General features: G+C 39.1%; 1 protein-coding gene across 1 annotated transcript in view; it reads left to right on the forward strand.

The window, feature by feature from the left end:
• Positions 1 to 24419, forward strand: part of UGCG (UDP-glucose ceramide glucosyltransferase) — a 55361-nt gene that overhangs the window by 2444 nt on the left and 28498 nt on the right. The window contains exon 2 of the mRNA XM_039328972.1: positions 18497 to 18638. Coding sequence (XP_039184906.1) covers positions 18497 to 18638 — 142 coding nt within the window. The remainder of the gene's footprint in view (positions 1 to 18496; positions 18639 to 24419) is intronic.

Here is a 24419-nt window from a genome sequence, read left to right on the forward strand (position 1 = left end):
AGGAGACAATACATATTGTAATACCTACAGAGCAGAGCAAGAAATGTAACTAGTATATAGCACAAATAGCTTAGTATACTATGTAGCATAGTAACCTCTACATCTCTTCCTTAACAGCTAGACGAGGCTTATCTACTGTATAAAGAATAAGATCATTTTTATATAGGCCAGTTGGCTGAAATAAGTACATATTGCATAAAGAATTAAGATGTTGATTTTTAAAACATGCTTTGAAAACATTTTTACAAATGTATATAATGAGTCTATTAGGAAATAGTATTTTGAGTTAAAAGAGATATACACTTTTGCATAATTTATCTGATCCTGTATTTCATAACTGTCAGCCATTTGAAGTCTTTTGATTTTATAAAAAGAAAAGTAATGCATGGAACAGATTGATTTCTCTTTAGATAGAATAATATATTACAAACAGCTTAGTTCTAGCCTTTCAACCCAATTTAACCATCACTATCATCTATTTTAAAATTCAACCATAGCATATCTAGTTTGAAATAAATGTACAGTTCTTCTCTACTGGGAAGTAATGTAATAAAAAATATTCATATTGGCTTAGTTGAAGGACATGATTAAAAGAAATCTGTGGTAAGGCAAGATAGCTGCAAAGGTATTTAGTGTTAGGACATTTATTCACACACCCTGAGTCAAAGTGGCTACACTCTTACATCCATTACATACATCCCATCTTTGCATGCATACTGATTAGCAAAGCCCAGTGCATTTGGAGGGCAGAGAGCAACAGAGATCACAGCACACACCTTCCTCAGTAGATTATCATTGATCCCCAAACTGATTTAACTGATTATTAATGTTATGTGTAGATAATTGTAAGAATTATTAATGTTATGTGTAGATAATTGTAAGAAGAGGATTTTCTTTTGGTATTCCTGTAGCCTGTTTAAAATAAAAAGCAGGTGTTACACTGGAGCCGCCTGAGGGTGAATGAATAGTCTTGTTTAAGTTTTAGCATTCAGGCTGTTTCTATTCAGTAGTCCCTGAACAGCTCCTGCACAATAAGGGAGATATATAGATCTCTGTATCTTTTTTGTTATATGAAGCAAAACAGCCAAAGGTACTTTCTTTGAAAAGAAGATAGTTTGGGGAAAGGGTTCTGTTAAAGGTTTTATTTATATAGCACTATTCAAGAGAAGTGTAGGGCAATTACTGTTGATAAAATGGAGATTTGTAAATGCAACTGTTCATGTATTTCTAATGTAATTTATTTCTTGCATCTTTCTTTACTGTCCTATAAAGTAGTGAATGACAAAACAGTTCTGGACTACAACTTCAGGAAACTATTGCTCCCACTTAGTATGTATCTCAGACACTAATACTGTGTATCAGGTGTTTTAATAGTTACTTAAATGTATCACGTTTGGCTTGGCTCTTGGTGACTGTAATAAATAAAATGCTATCTCACTTTGTAATGATAATGTATAGCAGTGGTGGCGGACCTATGGCACACATGCCAGAGGCAGCATGCAGAGCCCTCTCTGTGGGCACGCATGCCGTCACCCCAGCACACTTGGTCTTTAAAAGGTTTGCCATCACTGGGCTATCCCCTGCCTGCTGCAGCTTACTCTGGTCCCCATCTTCCAGGAAGCAGCCGCTCACCTGCTTCCATTGACACTGCCCAAACTGCACGTGCCCCTCTCACTGCACGGGGATGCTGTTGTTGCTGATGCTGTTGATAACTACTCCATGCAGACATGCACGCATTGGCCGGCCTACTATTTCCATGTCTGTTGCTAGGCCACTGGTCCCGCCACCCTGCCATAGTCTCAGTGGACGCAGGGTGTTTGGCGCCTTGAGAGCAGAGGGAGGGGCTGGAAAAGCCCCAGCAGGATGGGGGAGTATGCGCGTGCTTTTCTTCTTGAGTTTCTCTCTGAATGCTCGAAATTCCACGTCGCCAGACCATGTGTGAAGGCGCATGTGGACTCACCTCAGGAGAGGCACTGCCCATGTGAGAGAGTTTCATCATCATGGACATGGAAGTGGTAGGCTGCCGATGCATGCATGGAGCGGTTATCAACAGCTGTAGAGGCGAAGGCATGAGGCGGCTGGGTGTTTTAAAATGCCCGTTTTTGTTGCTTTAACTGCCACTGTGACATTGGATGTGTCACTAGAGAACTGCAGCATGACAGCCAAAGTATTTTGTGGTCCATAGCAGAGCACGATGGTGTGCTCTGTTGGCATGACATGCTCGCTGAAAGTTTAGTAAGTTAACCCAATTTTGTACATTTTTTACGACACGGAACTAATAAACTAATCCTGGAAGATGGGTGTGCTCAGTGGGTTTAAATAAACTAGTCCAGAGCTCCCTCTGAACCCAAAAAGTAACATTAAGTCAATAAGCTGCAATTAAGAATGTTGTGGAAATGTAGCCAGCATGTCTATGAAGATGTGATAATCTTGTCAGAAAGATTGGAGTCAGCAAGCTGGGATGAAAAAGAAAGATCCCTAGAATCAACAATCCCTCACACCAAAAATTCCAACAGTCATCAGCCACATGAAAACAGGATATCACCTTTGGGACATTATAGGATTAATCCATCACCATCAGAATACCAGAAGGGCACATTCAGATCAAAGTATTTGACACAGGAAATACAAAGCTTTAAACACAAACAGGAAACAACCTCAAGAGCCCGAGAAAGTATAAAAACCCACTCCCTGCTACATGTAGTCAGTTTTTTTTTCCAGACCCATCTTTCTGTCTGGCTCTTCAATAAACTACAATCTTCTTTCTAAAGCAGTTGCCATGTTGTTTATTCCTGGCTTGGACTGCCAACCTCTCCCCCCCTTGTCCCTTCCTGGGCACAGAGAGAGGGAGGGAGGGAAGGAAGGAAAGAGATGGGAATGAAAAAGGGAGGCAGGGAAGGAGGGGAGGGAGGAGGGAGGGAGGGAGGGAGGAAGGAAGGAAAGAAGGAAGGAAGGAAGGAAGGAAGGAGATTGGGGAAGTGCAGCTGGGCTAGGCAGGGCTGTGGGAGCTCAAGGGCCGGGCTGGGCGCTTGACCTCCACTGCCCAGGATTCCAGGCAGTCCATGTCACTGTCCAGGGCCTGAGAGGGACGGTGAGGCTTCTCCAGTAGACCATGCCCTGGCGCTCACCCCGGTCCCATCCCCCTCCGCCAGAGACCCTTGGATCTACCCCAGGCCCACACAGGTGCCCTGATGCGAGTGACGTTGAGCTGGCCACACCCACCCAGTGGCCCACTCTCCCGCCCCCACGATGGCACCACAATGTTGATGTGGCCCTGGCACTTTGCGATAAATAATTGGGTTTAGGTTGTGGTTTGGGTACTTGGTCTCTAAAAGATTCTTCATCACTGCTGTAACTCTAAGACAGCGGTTCTCAACCTGTGGGTCGCGATCCCTTTGGGGGTCGAATGACCATTTCACAGGGGTCGCCTAAGACCAGGCTTTTTTTTGGCTTTTTTTTCTCATAGAACACTCAGAACGGTGTTCTGGCACCTTTTTTTGATGGATTTTTTTCAACTTTTCCATGAGCTGTGCTACTCCCTCTATTCTATTGGCTTTCGAAAGCCAATAGAATAGACTCTATTGAATAGACTCTTAATCTATTGAATAGTCTATTCAATAGACTCTAGTCTATTGGCTTTCAAAAGCCAATAGGAATTGTCCAGACCTGGTCGTTAATGGCTGTCTCTGCATTGCTGAGCGCACCAAAAGACCCAGCCCACAAATGTTGCACATGCAAGTTATCTGCAGCAAAGGCAAGTTTGCAGGAACTTTTCACCCCTCCCTGCTGAGCAACTACAACATCTCCTACTTGTAAGTAAAAGAGAACCAGGGTTGAGAGGTGGGGAGCAGCACTTAATTCTGCCCTGCTGAAAAAGCGGAGTCCATGTGCACTCCTGCCTCGTGCTCACCCGTGTCAGCCAGGCTCTCCATGTTGCACTGCAGCATGGAGAGCCTGGCACTGAAGCATGGAAAACGTGCTCGCCTGCCTCGTGCTCACCTCGTGTGCCATTGGTGTGCATTGCGGCTGCTCCTGTGGGAGCCACGGAGCCTGCTTGACAAGCAGGGCTGTGCAGGAAAGGTAGTGGCGGAGGTGCTGGCGGGGCAGCAGCGGGTGCTGGGTGCGAAGGTGGCGCATGGCGGGTGGCTGACCTTCCTTGGGTCGGGCCAGCTGGTGGCCTAGCCAGTGCTGGACCTGCACCACCGCTGCCTCACCCTGTGTGCCTACATGGCCGCTCTGGAGTGCCTGGCCCACAACGCTTGCCGCTGCCTCGGCCTGCCTGCAGCCCACGCCCTCCTGCCACCCTGCACTGGCTTCTGGCTCAGCAACCGCAAGCTGCGCCATCAGTGTGGTGTGCGGATGATGCTGTGGGAGCTGCAGGGCCTGCTCTACACGGAGGGGCTGCGCGGAGTGGGTGGCAGGGCTAGCGGGGCAGCTGCAGGCGGGGGTATGGGGCAGGGGCAGCTACACCAGCCGCTCCAGCTCTGGGGGGCAGCCCGCCACTGATGCCCCCCGTGCCTCACACATCATATTCTTAGGAACCTGTCTCGCTTTCAACTCCCCCTAAAATTCTTCATTCAGGCAGGCTTCCAAAGTTCAGCCGGCAGGATGCAGATAACCCCTCCCCCTGTCCTGCTGCCTTCCACGGCACTGCGCCGGTCCATGTCCCGCACCTCAAGCATCTGTGGCACAAAACCGTTGGCGTCCCCAATGGTCGCTGACGCGCTCCCTGCCGCCGGCGACCATGCAAACCCTGGCAATTGCTCCAGCCGAAGAAATGGATGGCTGGGAGGCCGCCGCGGCGCCGATCTTCTGTGCCCATCAGCTGGCGACTCCCTGAATGTGCGTTTGTCAGCTGGGAGGTCTGGTGACGGAGCCGGCCGACATGGAGGGCAATGGGGAGGTGGCGGTTCGGTGGGCGGGTTCCTGCCTGCCTGTGAATGTCGGGCCCACGGGGCTCGACACAGAGTCGACAGTCCAACATAACTTCCTTCCTCGGATGAGAAAGAAGGAATCTCTCCTGCCCGTGTCCCTTCCCCCCCTCAAGCGACAACAGGAGGTTTCAGACAACTAAGTCAGCCAGTGCAGGAAGCCCTGGAATGGCCAGTCCAGGGCGCCTAGTTGCAGTGCTGGATGTCTTTTGCTCCTAGAAGCCGGTGGCAAGAGAAAGAAGTTGTTCAAACTTCAAGCTAGCTACTGGACACCTATTCGCACTTTTTTTTCCTTTTTTTTGAGTACTTATCTGCCAACCCACCCCATCTGTAAAAGAAAAAGTCTTCCACCCAAGCATAACTTTTAAGGATTTTAAGGATCTTTGAGAGGAAGAGAGGGAGAGAGAAATAGAGAGAGGGAGAGAAAGAGGGAAAGAGAAATAGAGGAAGAGAGAGAGAGAGAGTGGCAGGGAGAGAGAGAAAGAAAGGGAGACAGAGGGAGAGAAAGAGAGGGAGGGAGAGAGAAAGAAAGAGAAAGGGGGAGAGAGGGAGAGTGAGGGAGAAAGGGAGAGAAAAAGGGAGAAAGATGGAGAAAAAGAGGGAAAGAGAAAGAAAGGAAGAGGAAGGGAGAGAGGGGGAGAGAGAAAGGGAGAGGAGAGAAAAAGAAAGAGGGAGAGAGAAATAGGGGGGAGAGAGGGAGACAGAGAGGGAGAGAGAAAGAAAGACGGAGAGAGAGATTAAATTAGTAACATGGTTGTTAAGTGAATCTGGTTTCCCCCATTAACGTTGCTTGTCAGAAGGTTGCAAAAGGCGATCACATGACCCTGGAACTATGTGACCATCATAAATGTGAATCAGTTGCCAAGCATTGAAATGTAAATCACACGATCCTGGGGATGCTGCAACAGTCATAAGTGTGAAAAATGGTCGTAAGTCACTTTTTTCAGTGCCGTTGTAACTTTGAACAGTCACTAAGCAAACTGTTGTAAGTCAAGGACTGCCTGTACTTTTATCACTTTTTTCCATTTTTTTTTTTTTGGTCATCAAGTTTTTGACACCTCGCTAGGTGACTGGTGGTACTCGAATGTTGCCATATTCTAAAAGTGGTACTATTGATGAAAAGGTTGAAAAGCCCTGCACTAATGGGCCAATTATTTCATAACAGTAGCAAAATTACAGTTATGAAGTAGCAACGGAAATAATTTTATGGTTGGGAGTCACCACAAGATGAGGAACTGCATTAAGAATGTTGAGAACCACTGCTCTATGACATATATGGAAGAAATGACATGGAGATTGCATTGGATATAGGCTTTGAAGCCCAATTTGAAGTGCTGGCTTTAATCTTCAAAGCTCTATAAAATTTGGCACCTATATATTCATATGATTGTTTCTCCCAAACAGAAATAACCTGCCCTGTACAATCATCTTAAAAAGGGCTAGTGAGAATCTCCTCCTCCCCACAGTTAGAAAATGGAGTCCAGGGACATGCATTCCCAATGGTGGTCTCCATATATTAATACCTGGGGCATGGGGAACTTCCACCTTGTTTGTATTTCACTTAGCAATTAAGAACTTATTCTTCCAACAGGCTCTAGCTATAGAAGGTAGACATGGACTGCTAATTTTCCTGATCGTTCATATACAGATAGTCCTCATTTTACAAACATTTGTTTAGTGACCGTTTGATGTTACAACAGCACTGAAAAAAGTAACATGACTGGTTTATACATTTATGACTGTTACAGCACCCCCGTGGTCTCGTGATCAGAACTTTGATGCTTGGCAACTGGCTTGTATTTGTGACAGTTGCATTGTCCCAGGGTCATGTGGTCACCATTTGTAACCTTTCCCAAAAAGCAAACTCAATGGGGAAAGCCAAATTTGTTTAATGATTGCATGATTCACTTAAAAACTACAGTACTTTGCTTAACCACTATGGCAAAAAGGTTGTAAAATGGGGCAAATCTCACTTAACAACTGCCTTGTTAGCAATGGAAATTTTGAGCTCAATTGTGGTCATAGGTCAAGGACTACCTGGATACATATTCTTATACTAAATATGTATGTATTGATTAAGGAGGAAATATTGTGTCTAGGCATTAGGATTTTCAAATTTTTGCCATACAGCCAATTTGGTTTAGTGGTTAAGACACCAGGTTAGAAACCAGGAGACTGTGAATTCTAGTCCTGCCTTAGCCATGAAATTTAGCTGGGTGACTTTGGGCCAGTCACTCATTCTCGTCCCAACTCACCTCGCAGGGTTGCCATTGTGAGGAAAATAGGAAGAAGACAGTATGTTGGATATGTTCACCACCTTGAGTTATTTGTAAAAATAATAAAAGTGGGAGACTGTATGTATGTAGGAATATATGTATATATGTATAAACTGATTATCAAGATTGAACATTGAGATGCCAGATATCACAAGGAGATCAATTTCTTGTCAGATCTAGAACAGACTAATAAGAAATGTCCAGTTAGCTAAATGAGTCATCCAGTATCTGCATTCCCACTTTCCTTCTCCTACTAAGTCTAAGAGATGATGATAAAAGAATACATTTTTCTTAGAATAGTATGAAAATTGTATAGTACACCCTAAAACAGCAAAGTGAGTTAGGAAGGGATGACAGTAAAAATAGTGCCATTCCTTTTATTGTGATGTGTTAAAGTTTCCAATTAAAGTTTTCTTACAATTATTAAGAAATCAGAAGACATGGAGATCAGAAACCTTTTCTAATCTTGAATAAATAAGAGACAGAAATAGAGATAAAAGAGCTACCAACTATCTAAACTGAATGTAACACATCTTCTGATTGAGTTGCAGAAACTGAAGGGGAGGTACAATAATTCCCATCAGCTTATAGTTCCATATAAACTCCTGTATAGACCTGCTGAAAATAGGACTTTGTTAAGAAGACACTATTTCAAGCTCCTTACAATTTCAGCAACAAAAGGATCAAGAACTTGGAGATTGAATATTTGGTCACCTGAAGAAAAATCTTATTAGGACCAGGTGAAATGGCTGGAATTTATTTGTCGGAACTGCAACTGTGAGCTGAAACTGAAATATTAAAATCACTTTGAGGAATCAGAATAAACTGCTTTACAACATTGGACAAGCTGATGGGAATAGAATAGTAATGATACTCAAAAATAATGTTGCTAATTATGTGCTTAGCTTTAACCAAATAGAATTGTATTTATTAGAATTAGTGTCTCTATAGATCTTTTGTGTTTGTAGTAGATCCATTCATATACTTGCGCAATATTTGTATAACACCAGTGTATAGATAGATCTATTGCATACACGAAGAAGAAAATGTTAAGGAATTACGACAAACTGCAAAAGTGCTAAATGAGGCATCTACAAAGGTTGTAGTGGAACAGTAGCAACAGGATTAAAAAGTTGAAGAAATAAAGAAACTGGAATTATACAAAAATTAGATGAACATAACAACACAGTACCAGATTAATAGAACATCAGCTTCAAGAGTCTGCATAATGGCATCCCTGCATGGATAATGGATAACAATAAAATCAAATTGTCTGCATAGTGATAGAAAATGAAGAAATGAAATCCAGTCAGCCAGGGGACTTTCAGTTGAAAGTTGTGAAACATATCAGTGATCATTGGCCAGATTATCTACAGCAGTGGTTCTCAATCTTTTTAATGTCGCGACACCCAACCGGTTGGAAGTCGAGGACTACTCAACTGGTGCAGCACCGTTTGCAGAATGGGACTTTTGGCAGGCTCAGCAGGGCAGAGACAGCCTGGACAATTCCTATTGGCTTTTGAAAGCCAATAGAATTAGACTCTATTCAAGAGAGTCTATTCTATTGGCTTTCAAAAGCCAAGAGAATAAAAGGGAGTAGCACAACTAAGGAAAAGGGGAAAAAATGGCGGACTGCGTTGTTTGGCGACCCCTGTGAAATGGTCGTTCGACCCCAAATGGGGTCCTGACCCACAGGTTGAGAACCACTGATCTACAGGATCACCTCTCCCTAAGGCAGTGGTGGCGAACCTATGGCACGCATACCAGAGCATGTATGCCATTGCCCCAGCCCTGCTTCTCCCCATGGCCCCCTCCTCACCAGCAGCCCCCCCGGCTGAGAGTTGCCCCTGGGCACGGCCCGCATGGAGCAGCGCACCCAAGCACATGGCAGCAGGGACAAGACTCCACCTTCGCGCCCTGTCGTGCATAGATGATGCGGGCGGAGGGGATGGCTGCCATGACACTGCTGGGCCACCTGGGCGATCTGCTACAGTGGGCTGTGGAGGCGGTGGGTGGTCCTGCAGGCGGATGGGACGGGGGCCAGGGCAGAGGGATGGAGTAGGGGCAGAGCGGGCAGGGCGGGTTTTGGACGCTCGGTCTCTAAAAGGTTCGCCATCACTGCCCTAAGGGATATCTACTCATTCACCCAGATAGGGTGGGCACACTCCTAGTTCCTTCTCTTAAACACTGCCATCTTATGGGAGCAAGAAAGCATACTTTTTCTGTAGCAACCCCTACTACTCTATGGAACCTTTCCCTGACTCATCTAGCCTTCTGAAAAGCAATGAAAACTTGGGTTTCCCCCAAGTGCTAGGATAGGGTGAGGGGAGAGAGAGGATTTTGAGGAACTGTACGCTAGATGTTTACCTCTGTTTTCATGTCTTTTATGGTTTAATATTTTTATGTATTTTGTTTTCTTATCAAAATTGTTTTAATTGTTGTTTTGAAGCTACCCAGAGTTTGATATAAGATGCATGAATATATAAATAAAGTAAAAGTTTAAATAAATAAATAAATAAATAAATAATCATAATTGATGCTAAATATACAGGTTAAACTTTAAAAATTTCAGAACGCAGGTATGCTAGCAAGGTTTGAAGGACATACAGGTAATCCTCAACTTAAAGCCATTTATTTAATTACTTCAAAGTTTCAATGACACTGAAAAAAGTGACTTATGATGGTTTTCACACTTAAAACTGTTGCAGCAGCTCCATGGTCACATAACCAAAACTCAGATGCTAGGCAACTGGCATATATTTTTGTAATGGTTGCAGTGTCCTGCGGTCATGTGGTCACTTTTTGCCACCTTCCGACAAGCAAAGTCAATGGGGAAGCCAAGATCACTTAACAACTATATTACTAATAACAACTACAGTTACTCATTTAACAACTGTGGCAAGAAAGATCATAAAATGGGCAAAACAACCATTGTGCTTAGAAATTTTTAGCTCAATTGTGATTGTGGTTCAGAATAAAAAAGAGCAATGAGGATCAATTTTGTACATTGTACTTAGGCAAATAAAGCAGCTATAGGAAGAGAAAACATTCCGCAAAAACAAAATCAGGAAAAAAATTCAAAATTTCAAAGAGGAAAATATTCAAGTGATTTTCAGAAAAATCTGTCACAATAACCAAGGAAAGACTAAAGATGAAAGTCTTGAGAAATTTTCCCCAACTGACTGTAATGATTATATTTCAGTCTGTATTGTTTACTTTTGTTTAATGAACTGCCAAACTGCCTAACCGTCCAACTTCCAACATCAGGCAATAAAGAACAGCAAAAAATACCTCAATCAGGAATATCAGCAAATAAAGGAAAAAAACAAAAAAGAAATGAGATGTTTGTAAAGAAATCTCAAGAAAGTGTACAGCTAGGACAAAAATAGTCAGAAGTAATCATAGAAAAGCTCTAATAGGGTTATACTAAATAAGATTAAAAATACATGGAAATACAATACTGAAACTCTTTACAAACAAGAACGTAGAGTGATAGAAACATTTATAGAGAGGCTATATTCAGAAACCAACTCCACTAGGAAGAGATGTATGAGGCAATAAATCAGTTATCAAATATGGAAGCATCCAGCATACATGAGCTATTCACCTGAAGTGTTTAAAACTGAAAGAAAAGAGTTTCTTTGTGCTAACAGCCCCATATAATCAAATAAGATTAGGAATTTTTTTTTTACTCTTTTATTGATGATGTTTGAACTGACGATGCTGGTTAATGTTTATTTTTGTGTTATAAAATGCCCTGAACTCATTCACTAGGAACATGTGGGTTTATCTAATAAGAAATATATATGGAACAAGGCAGTAAGACCTAGAGAAAAAGGAGGGGGGAGGCAAGAGAATAAGCAAATTATTGAACCACTGCATTAATTTATCATGCAAATAATGTGTAACTTTAAGATCTTACAAAGAATAAAGCCATAGATGAGGAAAGAAAATGCCAGAAAAACAGGCAAGTTTAGAAAAAGGGACACAAGGTCAGATCAATAGATTATGGAGAGAACAGAAATTTAAAAAGAAAGTTTATCTTTGTTTTAATGTTTGCAGCAAAGCTTTTGTTTATCTGAAAGTGAAGTATCTTAAGAATAATAGCTGTGGCAAAACACCTGATTATTCTTCTGATGAACCTTTACAATACTTGTCAGACCCTTACACCAGGGCTTTTCAACCTTTTCACCCATTGTGCCACTTTTAGGATATGGCAACATCCGAGTACCACCAGTCGCCTAGCAAGGTGTCAAAAGCTGGATGACCCCCCCCAAAAGGAAAAAAAGTGATAAAGTACAGGTAGTCCTCGACTTACAACAGTTCGCTTAGTGACTGTTCGAAGTTACAATGGCACTGAAAAAAGTGCCCCCCAAGACACAGCCAAGTAAGACACCTGCCTGCCCGCCCACGGTGCTCTTCCTCCTGTCCAAGGTTTTCATTGTTGTGAACATTTCTGTTGAGGATTGGCAGTAGGGGTGGGGTGGAGGGTATTTGGTTTTTATTCCCCCCCATCTGCTGGGTGGTTCCAGCAGGTTCTGGTCACTTCACATGACCCTGGCACACTGTGACCGTCTTAAATATGAATCAGTTGCCAAGCATCTGAATGTAAATCACAAGACCCTGGAGATGCTGCAACATTCCAGCTGATCAGCGCTTCTTCTGGGCTCAGCAGAAGCGCCAGGATCAGTGCTGCTTTCCAGCTGATCGGCGTTTCTTCAGGGCTCAGCAGAAGCACCAGGATCAGCGCTGAGCTTCAGCTGGAGCCTGGCGCTGATCCTGGCGCTTCCACTGAGCCCTGACAGCCCCGAAGAAGTGCCAATCAGCTGGAAAGCAGCACTGATCCTGGTGCTTCCGCTGAGCCCTGACAGCCCTGCAGCTCCAGCCGTCTCTTGCTCAGACTTGTGCTGTGCTGCCACCAGTTCAGCTCATTCCCCTCCCCCACTACCCCTTTTCTAGGATGGTTGCGTACCACCTGCCAGGTGCCAATGTACCACAGGTGGTACCCATACCACTGGTTGAAAAGCCCTGCCTTACACTACTTCAAGATCAGAGAAATACAATAGCTCAGAATTGAAAAGAGAGTGCTTCAGAATATTTTTCCCATATCTATTTAAACTTAGAGAAGAAATATAACAATAGTAGTATAAGAAAAGGGCACATCCAGAATTAAAATGAAACTAAAACACTGTAAGATATGAAGATGTTCGTTTATTAACTGAAAATAAAGAAAACTTGTAAAATATAAATTGTTTAAATAAAAAGGAAACTAAAAAAATTGTGTTAATGTTAGTATTAAAAAGGCACATATTATGTCAACCAGTATGTTAGCGACCATACAATTGATGGCAAATAAGTGAAGGTAGGGCACACCTAAGAAGGTGGCAATTATAAACACAGACAAGTTCATGAAGAATGAGGATATTTCCATGATAACAAAAATCAGAATAGTTAAACCAATTGCTTTTTCAGTGTAACATACAGTTGTGAAAAATTGGAGGATAAAAAAATAACAGGAAATAAAGACATCTGCAAGTGATAATGATGGATTTGAAAGTGTTTGCTAAGTGTAACTTGGCCTGCAAGAAGAACCAATCTATATTTCTGGTTGAAATAATGTATGATTTCAGTAAGAAAAGCAGAATGTTGGTGACTGTTTAGTTCAAAATTCCCTCTTCTTTCCTGCAAGATGCCCCATGTTTCCCAGACATGTATTTACAGGTAATCCTTGACTTATGACCTGTCATTTAGCAATTGTTTGATCCAAAACAAGATACTTGACTCAAATTCAAAGTTCTCCCACAGTCATGTGATCGCATTTTGAGCGCTTGGCAACCAGCTTGGCCATTTGAAGCATCCTGGAGTCATGTGACCATGATTTACAATTCTTTTTTGGGGGGGATGGAAACTAGCATTTATGTCTACTTTCTGGCAAAACACATGCATTGCAGAAATGGATTTGCTTAACAATTGCAATATAGTTGTCAGAACTTATGATCATAATTCTGGGCTCAATTACAGTCATAACAGTCTGGGTTCAGGGCAGGTTACAGTTTTTGTTGTGGTTGTGGATGACTTTTGGAGGGCTTGGAACGAGGGAAGCCCTGAATCTCTCGGTGGCTTACAGTGCAGTCAACCGTGGTATCCTTCTGGATTGGCTGCAGGGATTAGGGGTGGGGACCACTGTTTTGCAGTGGTTCTCTTTCCTATATGGCCAGGCTCATTTGGTGTTGGGGCAGGGGAGAGAGTTTTAGCCATAGGCCCTTCTAGACTAAGGAGCCCTCAGGGTTTGGCTCTCTCATGCCTCCCACCCTTAATCCCTGGAGCCAGTCCAGAAGGACACCACAATCGATGGCTACTGCTGATAAAGGAAAAAATTGTGTCTGTTGTTATTACCTTGGTGTGTGTGCGTGTATTTGTGTGTTTGTATACATGCTGTAATAAATCCTAGCAAAATTTTACTAAAGCTATACAGGTACATAGCTATATGGCTAGGGGGTATAGTTAATAGATAAAGATATAGATATATTCTCATTGTGAGACATTGAATGAAATAAAGCTAGCTGCCTGGCAATCTTTGCTGTAACGTGTATGTTAAGAGACAATCAAACTATGGCTGTCCAAAAATCCTTTTGCAGTTCCTAAACTGTATACATGCTTTGTAGCTCCTAGTATTGTTTTTGAAAAGTTAAATTAAACAGTGCTTGCTTTCTGCAGTTACTTGGACTTGAAGGTGTAGCTGAGGGTAAGGCATCAGAGAGAGAGTAGTAAATGAACAGGCCTGTAAAGCTTACAGAGAAAAAGCTTACTGGAAAAAAAAACCAAGAAAAGACAAATGTTGTTGACTAAGACAGTGGCCTCCAAGCTTTTGGGTACCAAGGACCGATTCTGTGCAGAAATTTTTTTCTGTGGACCGGAGGGGGCATGGTTTTGCATGCTGCCTGCATCTTGTGGATGGGGCTTTGCTTGTTTGTGCATGCCGCAGACCGGTGCCAGTGCACAAACCGGGGGGGGGGGGTTGGGGACCCTTGGACTAAGAGTTTGTGTAGTATAAAACAGCACAGGCCTACCAGCAAGGAGGCCATTGATAGCTTGCTGCCCCAGATACCCTGCTGTAGCCCTTTGCCTCTTGGCCTGCTCTTCTCCCTGGGAGCGTGGCTGAGATTTGGGCCTAGTATCTGCCCTCTACTTGTCCATCAGCTTGAGGATTTCAAAGAAACAGGAAATGGCCCTGGGACTGTAATTTGCTGATCCCTGGTATAAGTCATAAATCTGGCCAGCTACCAAAGGTTGGTAAAGTGGAGAAAAGAGAAGCAGATTCAGCAAAAAGGCATGAATGCTCCATGTTGTAGGAAAAAAAGCAACCACCAGCTTAGAAAAAAAATCAGTCTGTGCTGCAGTGTTTACCCCCAGTAAATTAATGTATCTTCTCCCAGAGCTAATCTATCCTTCTTCAAGTATTTATTAAAAGGATCTAGATGAAGTTCACATTAAATTGTAGGTCACAGTACTGTAGGATTCAGATTTTTCTGAAGAATTGACAAACTTCCTTTCACCACTGAATGAACTGTCTCACTGTGAATAAGAATGTTCAGTAATTAATGAAACCTGTTGATTCCTACCCAAAGGAATCAATATCTATAAATGCCTCAAACAGAAGTATTTTGTGTTTTCTTACTCTCCTCTAATGAAGATGGAGTAGCTTATCTGATTTGGGTTCAATATCTGTAGCTAAAACTGATAAAAGCTTGTTATTTTTTCTTTTTTTGTACCACTACATTTTAATGTATGTATCTTTAATATTCAAAGAGAAAGAGCTTTCAAATAGCATAAAATGGGCAGCTGCTTAAGTTGCTATAGCAGGTAAGATAAAGAGCAAAGGGGAAAACATAGAAAATAAACCTACATTTTGTGTAGGCAGGCCTATAGCCTGACATTAAACTTACAGATGTAGATGTTTCCAGGTTCAGTACTGGGCATCTACAAATAGAGCTACAACATAATTTTTATTATTATAGATTACAGTGAGCTAGATAGACCTACAGTGTAACATGGGCAGTTTAGTATGTTTTGAAAGATCTTGGTATATCTTAATTAAAAATGGAATTTGGTTTCATACATGGGAGAAATTGCTTTTCAGCATTCTACATTAAGTGGAAAAATAAAACCATCAGATGGAATAAGTGTACAAAATAGCTTGCTTGTGGCAAAAGAGTTAAGAAATATAATTATGGAGCACTGGCAGATGAGAATTGCTGAGAGAACAGGATTCAGGTTTGGAGAAAATAAATAGTTAAGTATGGGTTATCTGCTAGGTATGTGGGAAAGTGCTTTTTCTAACAGACTTGCAGAGTGTTGTAAGGAAGAAATGTCATCACCCCAGGATAGCAGACTACATTTAATTAATTGAAAGGGAAAGTATTCTGCTGATGCTCGGGAGCTGGCTGGTACAAGTTACCGGAGGTTTCCAGTTCAGATATGGACTGAGTATGATTAGTATATATTATTAGTATATTAGTATTTATTAGCATATAAAACAATGCATATTACTCATTTGGCTGTTGCTTAGTTGTAACTGGCCTACAATTTTTCTTCTAAATAAAGGCTAAGGTGAAACCCCAAATGAAAAATAATTGTTTTAACTATCCAGCCTTTCAACCTGGCATCTGCCAGTTGAATTGGATTACTACAACTCCAAGCCAGCATGGAGATGGCTGGAATGAGAAAGGCTGATATAGTCAGTTAACTAATTTGATATCTGTAGCTTCCTCCACTTTCATGTTTGTAATTGTAATATACTGTAGCATGTGGGTGATAGTTTCAGAGCCTCCAATGCAGCAAGGAACAATCTTTGACTCATAGGAATTTTAGTAAAATTCCGTTTAAGCTAAAAAGAGCATATCAAACCTAGCTCTGAAAAAGATTCTTGGTTGGCCAGGAGAAATTAAGATTGTTAGTCATTTGCCTAATTCCAATTTAGTGTACATAGTGCCATTTTTAATATGTGCTAAAATGTGGCCAAACACATTGTGGTATTCTCTCTAATTGTTCTTTTAGCATGCACATGTGATTTATATGGAAATAAAAAATACAGGTCTCTTCCTGTTGAGCTTAACACCTACTCTGTGTAATTTCCCTGGCAGCAATATTGAAATAGTTTTTCACTGTCTTCTTCCAAGATTTATTTCACCTTCTCAGTCTAGACTCTAGACTATAGTTCTGCATTTCCTGATGGTCTCCTACTCAAATAATAATTATATACAATCCTGCTTATATTTTTGGCAACCAATCAATAATAGCTGATTTAAAATATTATGCCTCAATCATGTACCTGTATAAGCAAACACATGTTCTATTGTAAAGTTAATATACAAACATATACACACAAATCTATATTTAAAAACATACACATATGCACAAATCTGTATTTTTGACAAAAATTGAACATTGATTTGAATTTTATAAGTGTAGACTATTCTTTGTGGTATTCTTGGATACATTATTCATATTTGTAGGTAGAGATGTTTTCATTTTAATTAAATTTAAAACAGCTCAGTTGGAGTGCAAAGTAGCTTCCTTGAGTAGGACACAAGATATTTTTTAGCATTTTGGAAGTGTTTTGAGCTTGAAACAGCTATTTCAAGATATTCTGGAAAACTCATATCTGTTCATATTAAAAATGAAGTTTTTAACTTCAAAATTGTTTCTTTTGAAATGTTCTATACTTTTTGGAGCTAAACCACTATTCTATCAGTGCCTTATGATTACTGTTACAATGAAATTGTTGTTCATATTGCATATTTTGTTTTTTTGTTGACATGTTTGCTAAAGTAATACGGAATTCATTTCTGAAGTATAGATTTTTTTGGGAAATGATTTTTTTTCTAAACATCTGGTAAACATACATTTAGTTATATTAAAAAAAGAAATCTCCAGACTGTGAAAAAGAAGGTATGGCAGGGTTTAATGATTAATGTGAATTGTGTAGATTTGACAGAAGAATATCCTCCACTACTGTTTGGATTTATTTTTAGTGAAATCTCTATGACAATGAGGGATTTTTCTCAGGATTGATGGAGTGAATAAAGGAGTTAATTTCTATCTTTTTGTCTGTTTGAACCATGTTATTTTCTGAGACAGAAGATTAGAAGTGTTGGCATTTGGAAATGTCTCTCAAACATAGATTGCTAGAATAAAATAAAAATATTTGACCTATTCATCCATTTTTCCCTTTCATCTTCAGGACATTAGTGCAATCAGGAATATGGAATGGATGTGAAAGTATCAATGTTTTGACTTATAGCATTATTACATATTTTTGCATGAGATTTCCTTTAACATTTTCTGTATCTTATTTAGAGCAGATTTGTATGCTTTTTTAAAAAAATATTTTTTTTAATTTTCCATTTATTCATACAAAATACAATTCACAAGATAAAATAAATTCATAACCATTGGTACCGCCTGCCCATTCCCCCCAGGCTGCGTCCACCCTCTCTGGTACCTTCCCTACTTCCCTCCTCTTTCTCTCCTCCCCTCCTACTCTCTTCCCCTCCCCTTCTCCTCTTACCATCCTACTTCCTCCCTGCACCTTCCTCCTCTCTCATCCCTCTCAAACACATGAACGCAGCATATTGGGTATTTTTGTGGACTTAAATGACAAAGAAACTATTTTAATGTTGAATTTATTAACTGCAGCAAGGTTATTAATAGGCTCATATTGGAAGATAGATTTGTTGCCTACTTTAGAAGAATGGATATTTAAAGTTTCTAATTTTGCAGAAATGGCAAAAATTTCTGCTTATTTGAAGGATCATACACAAGAAAGATATATTATTGTATGGAGAAGATGGATAGATTATATTCAGAAAAAGTATGGGACTACAAAGTTTCATTTATTTTATGAGTAAATTTTATAGCAAATGTTGTAGAGATTCGTTTATGATGATTTAATTTAAGGGGAGTTAAAGGTTAAGTATGATATTTTTTTCTTTTCTTTTCTTTTTTTTTCTTTTCTTTCCTTTTCTTTTTTCTTTTCTTCTTTTTTTATTGTTAACTTTCTTATTAATAACCCTGTACTCTGCTCTGGGAAGTGGGGGGGGGAGGGTTGAGGGTGGGTGAGTGGGTGGGTAAGGATTATATAGATATGGTAGTTTACGAGATTTGTATGCTTAAAAGTTGCTACTGCAATGAAACTGACAAGGCAAACATGAATATTTGCATAGGAGTGTTTAAAGTTTAATTATCATTTTATTCTTGCATTTCTTAAATGGCACTTTTTTCTTCTAGGCACCTACACCTCAACAAGAAAGCAACAGATAAACAACCATATAGCAAGCTTCCAGGTGTTTCACTTTTGAAGCCTTTAAAGGGTGTTGATCCTAATCTTATTAACAACTTGGAAACCTTCTTTGAATTGGATTATCCCAAAGTATGTATCAAAGTACTTTTTAATGAACAAAAGATATAGCGTTCTGTGTTTTTGTTATCTTGATCAATAAAATATTTTAATGCTTGATAGAGAGGCAGTTTGATGCATCAGGCTACAAACTGGAGACATGAGTTCTAGTTCCTCCTTAGGCACAAAGCCAGCTGAGCGACCTTGGGCCAATCCTCCTTCTCTCACTCTCAGTCCTAGGAAGAAGGCAGTTGCAAACCATTTGTGAAAAACATTGCAAAGAAAACTGGAGGGGATTTGGTCAATCAGTCACTAGGGATAAACACTAACTCGAACGCACCAAAAACAAAATCAAATAATCAAGAAGGATATAATTTAACAATATCTTCAGGACTACAGATTCGCCAGTAGATTGGATTTCTGAGATGAATGTTCATTTATTTATTGGCTTCTTGTATAATTAACATCACATCATATTTAATATATATGAGGATACAAGGTATTTCTAATTTTGAAATAATGGATAATATTAAGTACTCTACACTCGTAAAGTCGTAAATTAAGTCAATTATGCTCATAAATAAAAGGGCCCTGTGGCACAGTAGCTAAAGTGTGGTATTGCAGCCAAACCGCCTACAATTGGAGTTTGATCCTGACAAACATTCTTCTGGTAAAATGAGGACACAGATTGTTGAAATTGACATTGTAAACCACCCAAAGAATGCTGTAAAGCAATATGGGGTGACATATAAGTCTAAACACTATTGATATTGATATTGCTATAAATTCCCTGAGGGTGCTAGTTTTCAGAATAATTCAGAGGACAAAGGAAGGAGCAATCCATTTGTCAGAATTATTAGATTTGTAACCCTTTCTCTCTCTATCAAGGCAGCAAAAGTATATAATACTCCTCCGTCTTATTTTTCCTCGCAGTAACAACTCCGTGAAGTGGGGTTGAGTTGACAAAGAATGACTGGCCCAAAGTCATCTAGCTGTTTTTCATGACCAATCGAGGACTAGAACTCATAGTTTCTTATACCAAACTGGCTCTCAGTATTTTTTTTCTTTTTTTTCCCCTTTCATAATAATTTCAAATTATAATCATTTTAATATTTAGAAAACTTCAAAATTAAGAAAGTAAAATTTCTACTATTTGAGGACCATTTTCCTTAATGAATAAATGAACAAGTATAAAGTTTTTGCAAAGAATTGTATTATGTATTACACATGTAAAGAATAAAATAGTTTCTCTCTTCATCCCAGCAGGTAAAAACAATTTTAATAATTTATCACTGTCGCTAAATAAAACATTATGTCTTTTCTCTCCATAGCTCATCTCTTAGTTAAGGAAGAGAAAATCAAAATGCTATGTTAATCAACATTTATCAGCAAAAGTCCAATAAGGGCAACTAGATATGACTATTGTCTTCATAATCTAACTTCTTCTCATAGTTCATTTCTTAGATAAGGAAAACAAAGTCCAAATGCTCTGTCAATCAGTCTTTATCCATAAAAGTCCAGTAAGGAGAACCAGATATAATTTTTTTTTTAAAAAAAACTGATTGAACAAATCAATCTCATAAATCTTCTCTGATTTTTTAAAATTATTCTTTGATTTTGTCAAAAAAAAGTCCCAGAGGTAATTTATTTTTATCTGTGTTTCAAAGTAAAAATCCTTTAGAACTTTAACAGATTTTTCTTCTATCTTAGCAGTTTTTTTATATTCAGAAGAAAAAAAAATATCCAAATCAGTTTCCTGATTTAATGTCTGTTCATCTCCTTTATGTAATAAGTTATCCATCAGATCTATTTGTATTATAAATCTCCTGTCACATTAATTTCTTAAACATCCATTGCTCCTTCTTCTTGTTTTATAGTTTCAAAAAAGCATGGTCTATCAATTTTATCAAGCATCACAAATATAAAGTTTTTGAGTAATTTGTTTAATTGGGTTTTTATCTAATTTTAGGGCTTGGATCAAGAATAGATTACATTTTGGGTCACATTTATGCAAAAATATTGAAAATTTAATAATAATTTACCAACATTTAAGCAACACCTTAATTAATATTGCCTTGATTAATATTGTCTGAGATAAGTTGTAATCATTGGCAAATCCTCAGGATTATTTAAAATGTATAGATATTTTATTTAAAATATTATTTTTGGAATTCAAATAATAGCACACTCGATTAATTTGACTTTCTAGGCTGCAAATGGGTCATTGTCTTCCATTTGAAAAAGGAAAGGGAAAGGAGGTGTTAAAAAATAACTCTAATAAGTCCAGTAGGAAAAGCCCTAAATAAAGTTACTTAAGCAACATATAGTATAATAACAAATAAATAGGACTCTGTTGTTTGTTACTGCTAGGTCAGGAATAGACAAACTTTGCCCTTTAGATTTACACTTTTATCAACCACAGCTAGCATGATGAATGGCAAGGGGTTTTAGGAATCACTCAATGATTATTGATATATGTGGAAAAGATTCAGCTGGTTCCAAAGCAAAAATTTAGAAATTATATATATGTAGTGCTCTGTGCCAAACAAAAATAGTTTTGCTAAGTAGCAGATGTTTTAAATTAAAATTTTATAAACTAACCAGTTACTGAACTATAGAAATATAAATTTCTATAATTTCTTTTAATTTATCAGAAGGACAGCATTCTTTAATCCATGAATAATGACTGAAGCAATATTTCCAAAACTGCTTTTGTTATTCCAAAAATGGGAGCAACAAAACAAATAATATATTTCATACAGAGCTGAGTGTGTTAATATTCATTTTAGCATGTCCTGAAACAGGTTGAAATTATATGAATAGTTCTTAAGAGAAATACCCAAACATATGAGAAAAAAGGGGGGAAAAGCATGTTGTTTTTAAAGACAGAACTATGTCTTGATTAAACGTTAATCCTTTATATTATATTGATAGCAAGCCAATGCATAAGGAGAGAAAGAGCACATATTCCTCCAGGCAATTTTTCCATCATAATGTAATAATTTACTGTATCCCATATTTGATAAATCCATAGATCTTCATGTATTGATACATTCCAAATTTTGGTATAAATTTTACCACATATTAACATCTTTAAGTCCATTTTTCTGCTGATATCATAAACCAAAAATGGTATTGGGACAACCATTTAGTATATACAAGTATCCTCCATTCTTTTTCATTACCAGTACAATGAAGTTTACAGCACACCTTTTCTAATTATTCTCTGAGAATAATTATGGAAAAATGTAGAATTGATCTCAATATGAGATAATCAGAAACAATGTTCTTTAAGGCAGTTAATTTTACACTGCATCTTTGAAAAAAAATAGAATTTAAGAATTTTTTGTTTATGTGGATATAAATATTTTTGTAAAATTGGTACCTTTAGAGAACTTAATATATGTCCTATATATGTTCATTTTTTATTATCATTTTTATGCTGTGCAAGTAATGCATGAATAGTAATACGTTAAAATTTTTATGCTGTGCAAGTAATGCATGAATAGTAATACGTTAAAATCTTGCTTATTTATGGAATCTTTCACTGCCGTGGGAAGAAGATAAATATAGTTCTGAAGCTAAGCTTTACTCTGAATCTTACAAAAGAGCCTTTTAACAAATACAAATGGAATTTCGCTGTGGTTAATTCTGGATTATTCCTTGTGTCTTTTAAACTAATTTTTCTCTCTCTCTCTCTCTCTCTCTCTGTGTGTGTGTGTGTGTGTGTGTGTGTGTGTGTGTGTGTGTGTGTGTTGGATACAACATTCTCTTCTGTTTCATATAAAAAGAGATAATGCTTCCTCCTGATTTCTGCAGGATAATGAAAAAGGGTATAATGATTATATTTGAAAAAGTAGAGATGGAATATTATCAAGTAAGCATGTTTTTGTTTCCTGGATTTCAATTCTAATTTATATAATGTCATAAGTCAGGAACCAATTTCTTTTGGTTGAATTTCAGTTGTTTGTGCCAGAGCCTTTGTGTGCTCAAGCTTTTGTTTGATTGGTTAATCTAGCAGGGAAGGAATAGTTTGCTAAGTTCAGAAGGTGGTATGGCATTTTTGAGATATTGAGGAGACTCGACAAAAGTGTGCTTGAAACAAGAGGCAAGTGTTGTGTTTTCCCAAATGATTTTGAAAAAAATGGATTTCCTCGACTTCTCTGTACTCTGTTATATTATCACTCCTGGTATTCTTCTAGATGTACACTGAGTTGGGCGTGAGGTAATACTGGTGATCAGATTACAGGCTTTGCCCTGATGTGATGGGCCATTTTCAGGAAGTGATGCATGGAATTATTGCTAATACCGTTGAGTGATTTCTTATTTTATTTGTATGCCCTCTGCTCTCAAAGGATCTGAGTGGCTGACAGTCAAAAACAAATCTTAGACTAAAATGCAACCCTGAAAAATAATAAATAAACTCAAATGCAATATAAACTGAATTAATGGCAATATCCAAACTATCAACAATAGACAAAGTTATGCACCTGCTAGTTTCTCTGCTACATGGAACAGACAAATTTTAGTTGCTTTCTGGAAAGCCCGGAGTGAAGGAACAGATTGGACATGGGAATGGAATTTCAAAACATGGGAGCAGTAGGAGCTTCCGGTGGTCAGCGACGATGATGGCGGCTACTCTGTAGCTGTCCTCCTGGGACGGCGTCAGATCTGCGGAGCACAGCGCACACCAGCTGGCCCGCGGCTCGAAATCCCCTTCCCGGGCGAAGGGAAGGGGTAGAGATTACACGAATAGAGGTAGAACCTCTTAACCCCCCCCCTGGATTTCTTTTTTGGGGAGGTAGAAAGAGTGTTCCCTCGGAGTTCGTGCTTTCTCCGCCTCCCAGCTGTCTTTGTTTCTTTGGAAACAAAGCGAAACGCCGCTACCATCTCCGCGCTTAAAGTTTTCTGGTGAGTGACTTTTAAAGCGGACAGAACTGTTTAAAGGATTTTACTTAGAGTGTAGAGTTTTATTTCTTTTTATTTCTCTTTTAGTTTATGCTGATTCTCTTTTTGTTTTTTTTGTTTTTTTGGGTGGAGAGTGAGAGTGAAAGTAAGATGGCGTTTTGAAAGTGCTTTTTTCTTTTTTTTTCCTTCTGGAAAGAAAGAATGGACTTAAAACAGTCCCTTTTTCTTTCAAGTTTTTTTTTTCTCTCTTTTAAAGGGTTTTGGAGGTTTTGAAGTTTTTTTTTCTTGCACTCTCCCTGGTCTTTTTTCTTAATCTTAAGGATTTTAGTATTTTTCTTTTTTTTTAAGAAGAAAGAAAGAGAGAATAAGATTTTTAAAAATGGCTTTAAAGAGACAACCAGCTTCTATAGTTTCTAAGATGGTTTCCTCTCCTGCAATTGCAACTGGACAACAACAACTTAAAGCTACACTACCAGTGCTGCAACCTAAGGTTACACCTCCACCTTCTCCTCCCTTGCCAGGCTTATCTGCACAAGACATTAAAGATATAATGGGAAATGCTGTATCCCAAATCAGGGAGGAAATGAAGCAACTTTTGGAACAGAGCAAGTCTGAAAGCAAAGAGGAAATGAAGGACCTTCTTAAACAGAACAAATCTGAAAGTAAAGAGGAAATGAAAGATCTTTTTGAACAGAATAAATCTGAAACTAAAGAGGAAATGAAGGAGCTTTTAGTGGAGAATAATATTATTTTGAGGCAAGACATAGTTGCAGCATTATCAGGATTGGCTTCTGTGGTTGTGAAATTGGATTCCAGAGTTGAAGAAGTTGCAGAAAAAGTAGATTTCCTTGAGGATAAATTCCAAGATATGGAAAAAAAGATGGAAACTTCACAAGAGGATATTCT

This window comes from Crotalus tigris, unplaced genomic scaffold (assembly GCF_016545835.1).
Source record: "Crotalus tigris isolate CLP2741 ecotype Arizona unplaced genomic scaffold, ASM1654583v1 scf7180000024386.1433019, whole genome shotgun sequence".
NCBI lineage: Eukaryota > Metazoa > Chordata > Lepidosauria > Squamata > Viperidae > Crotalus > Crotalus tigris.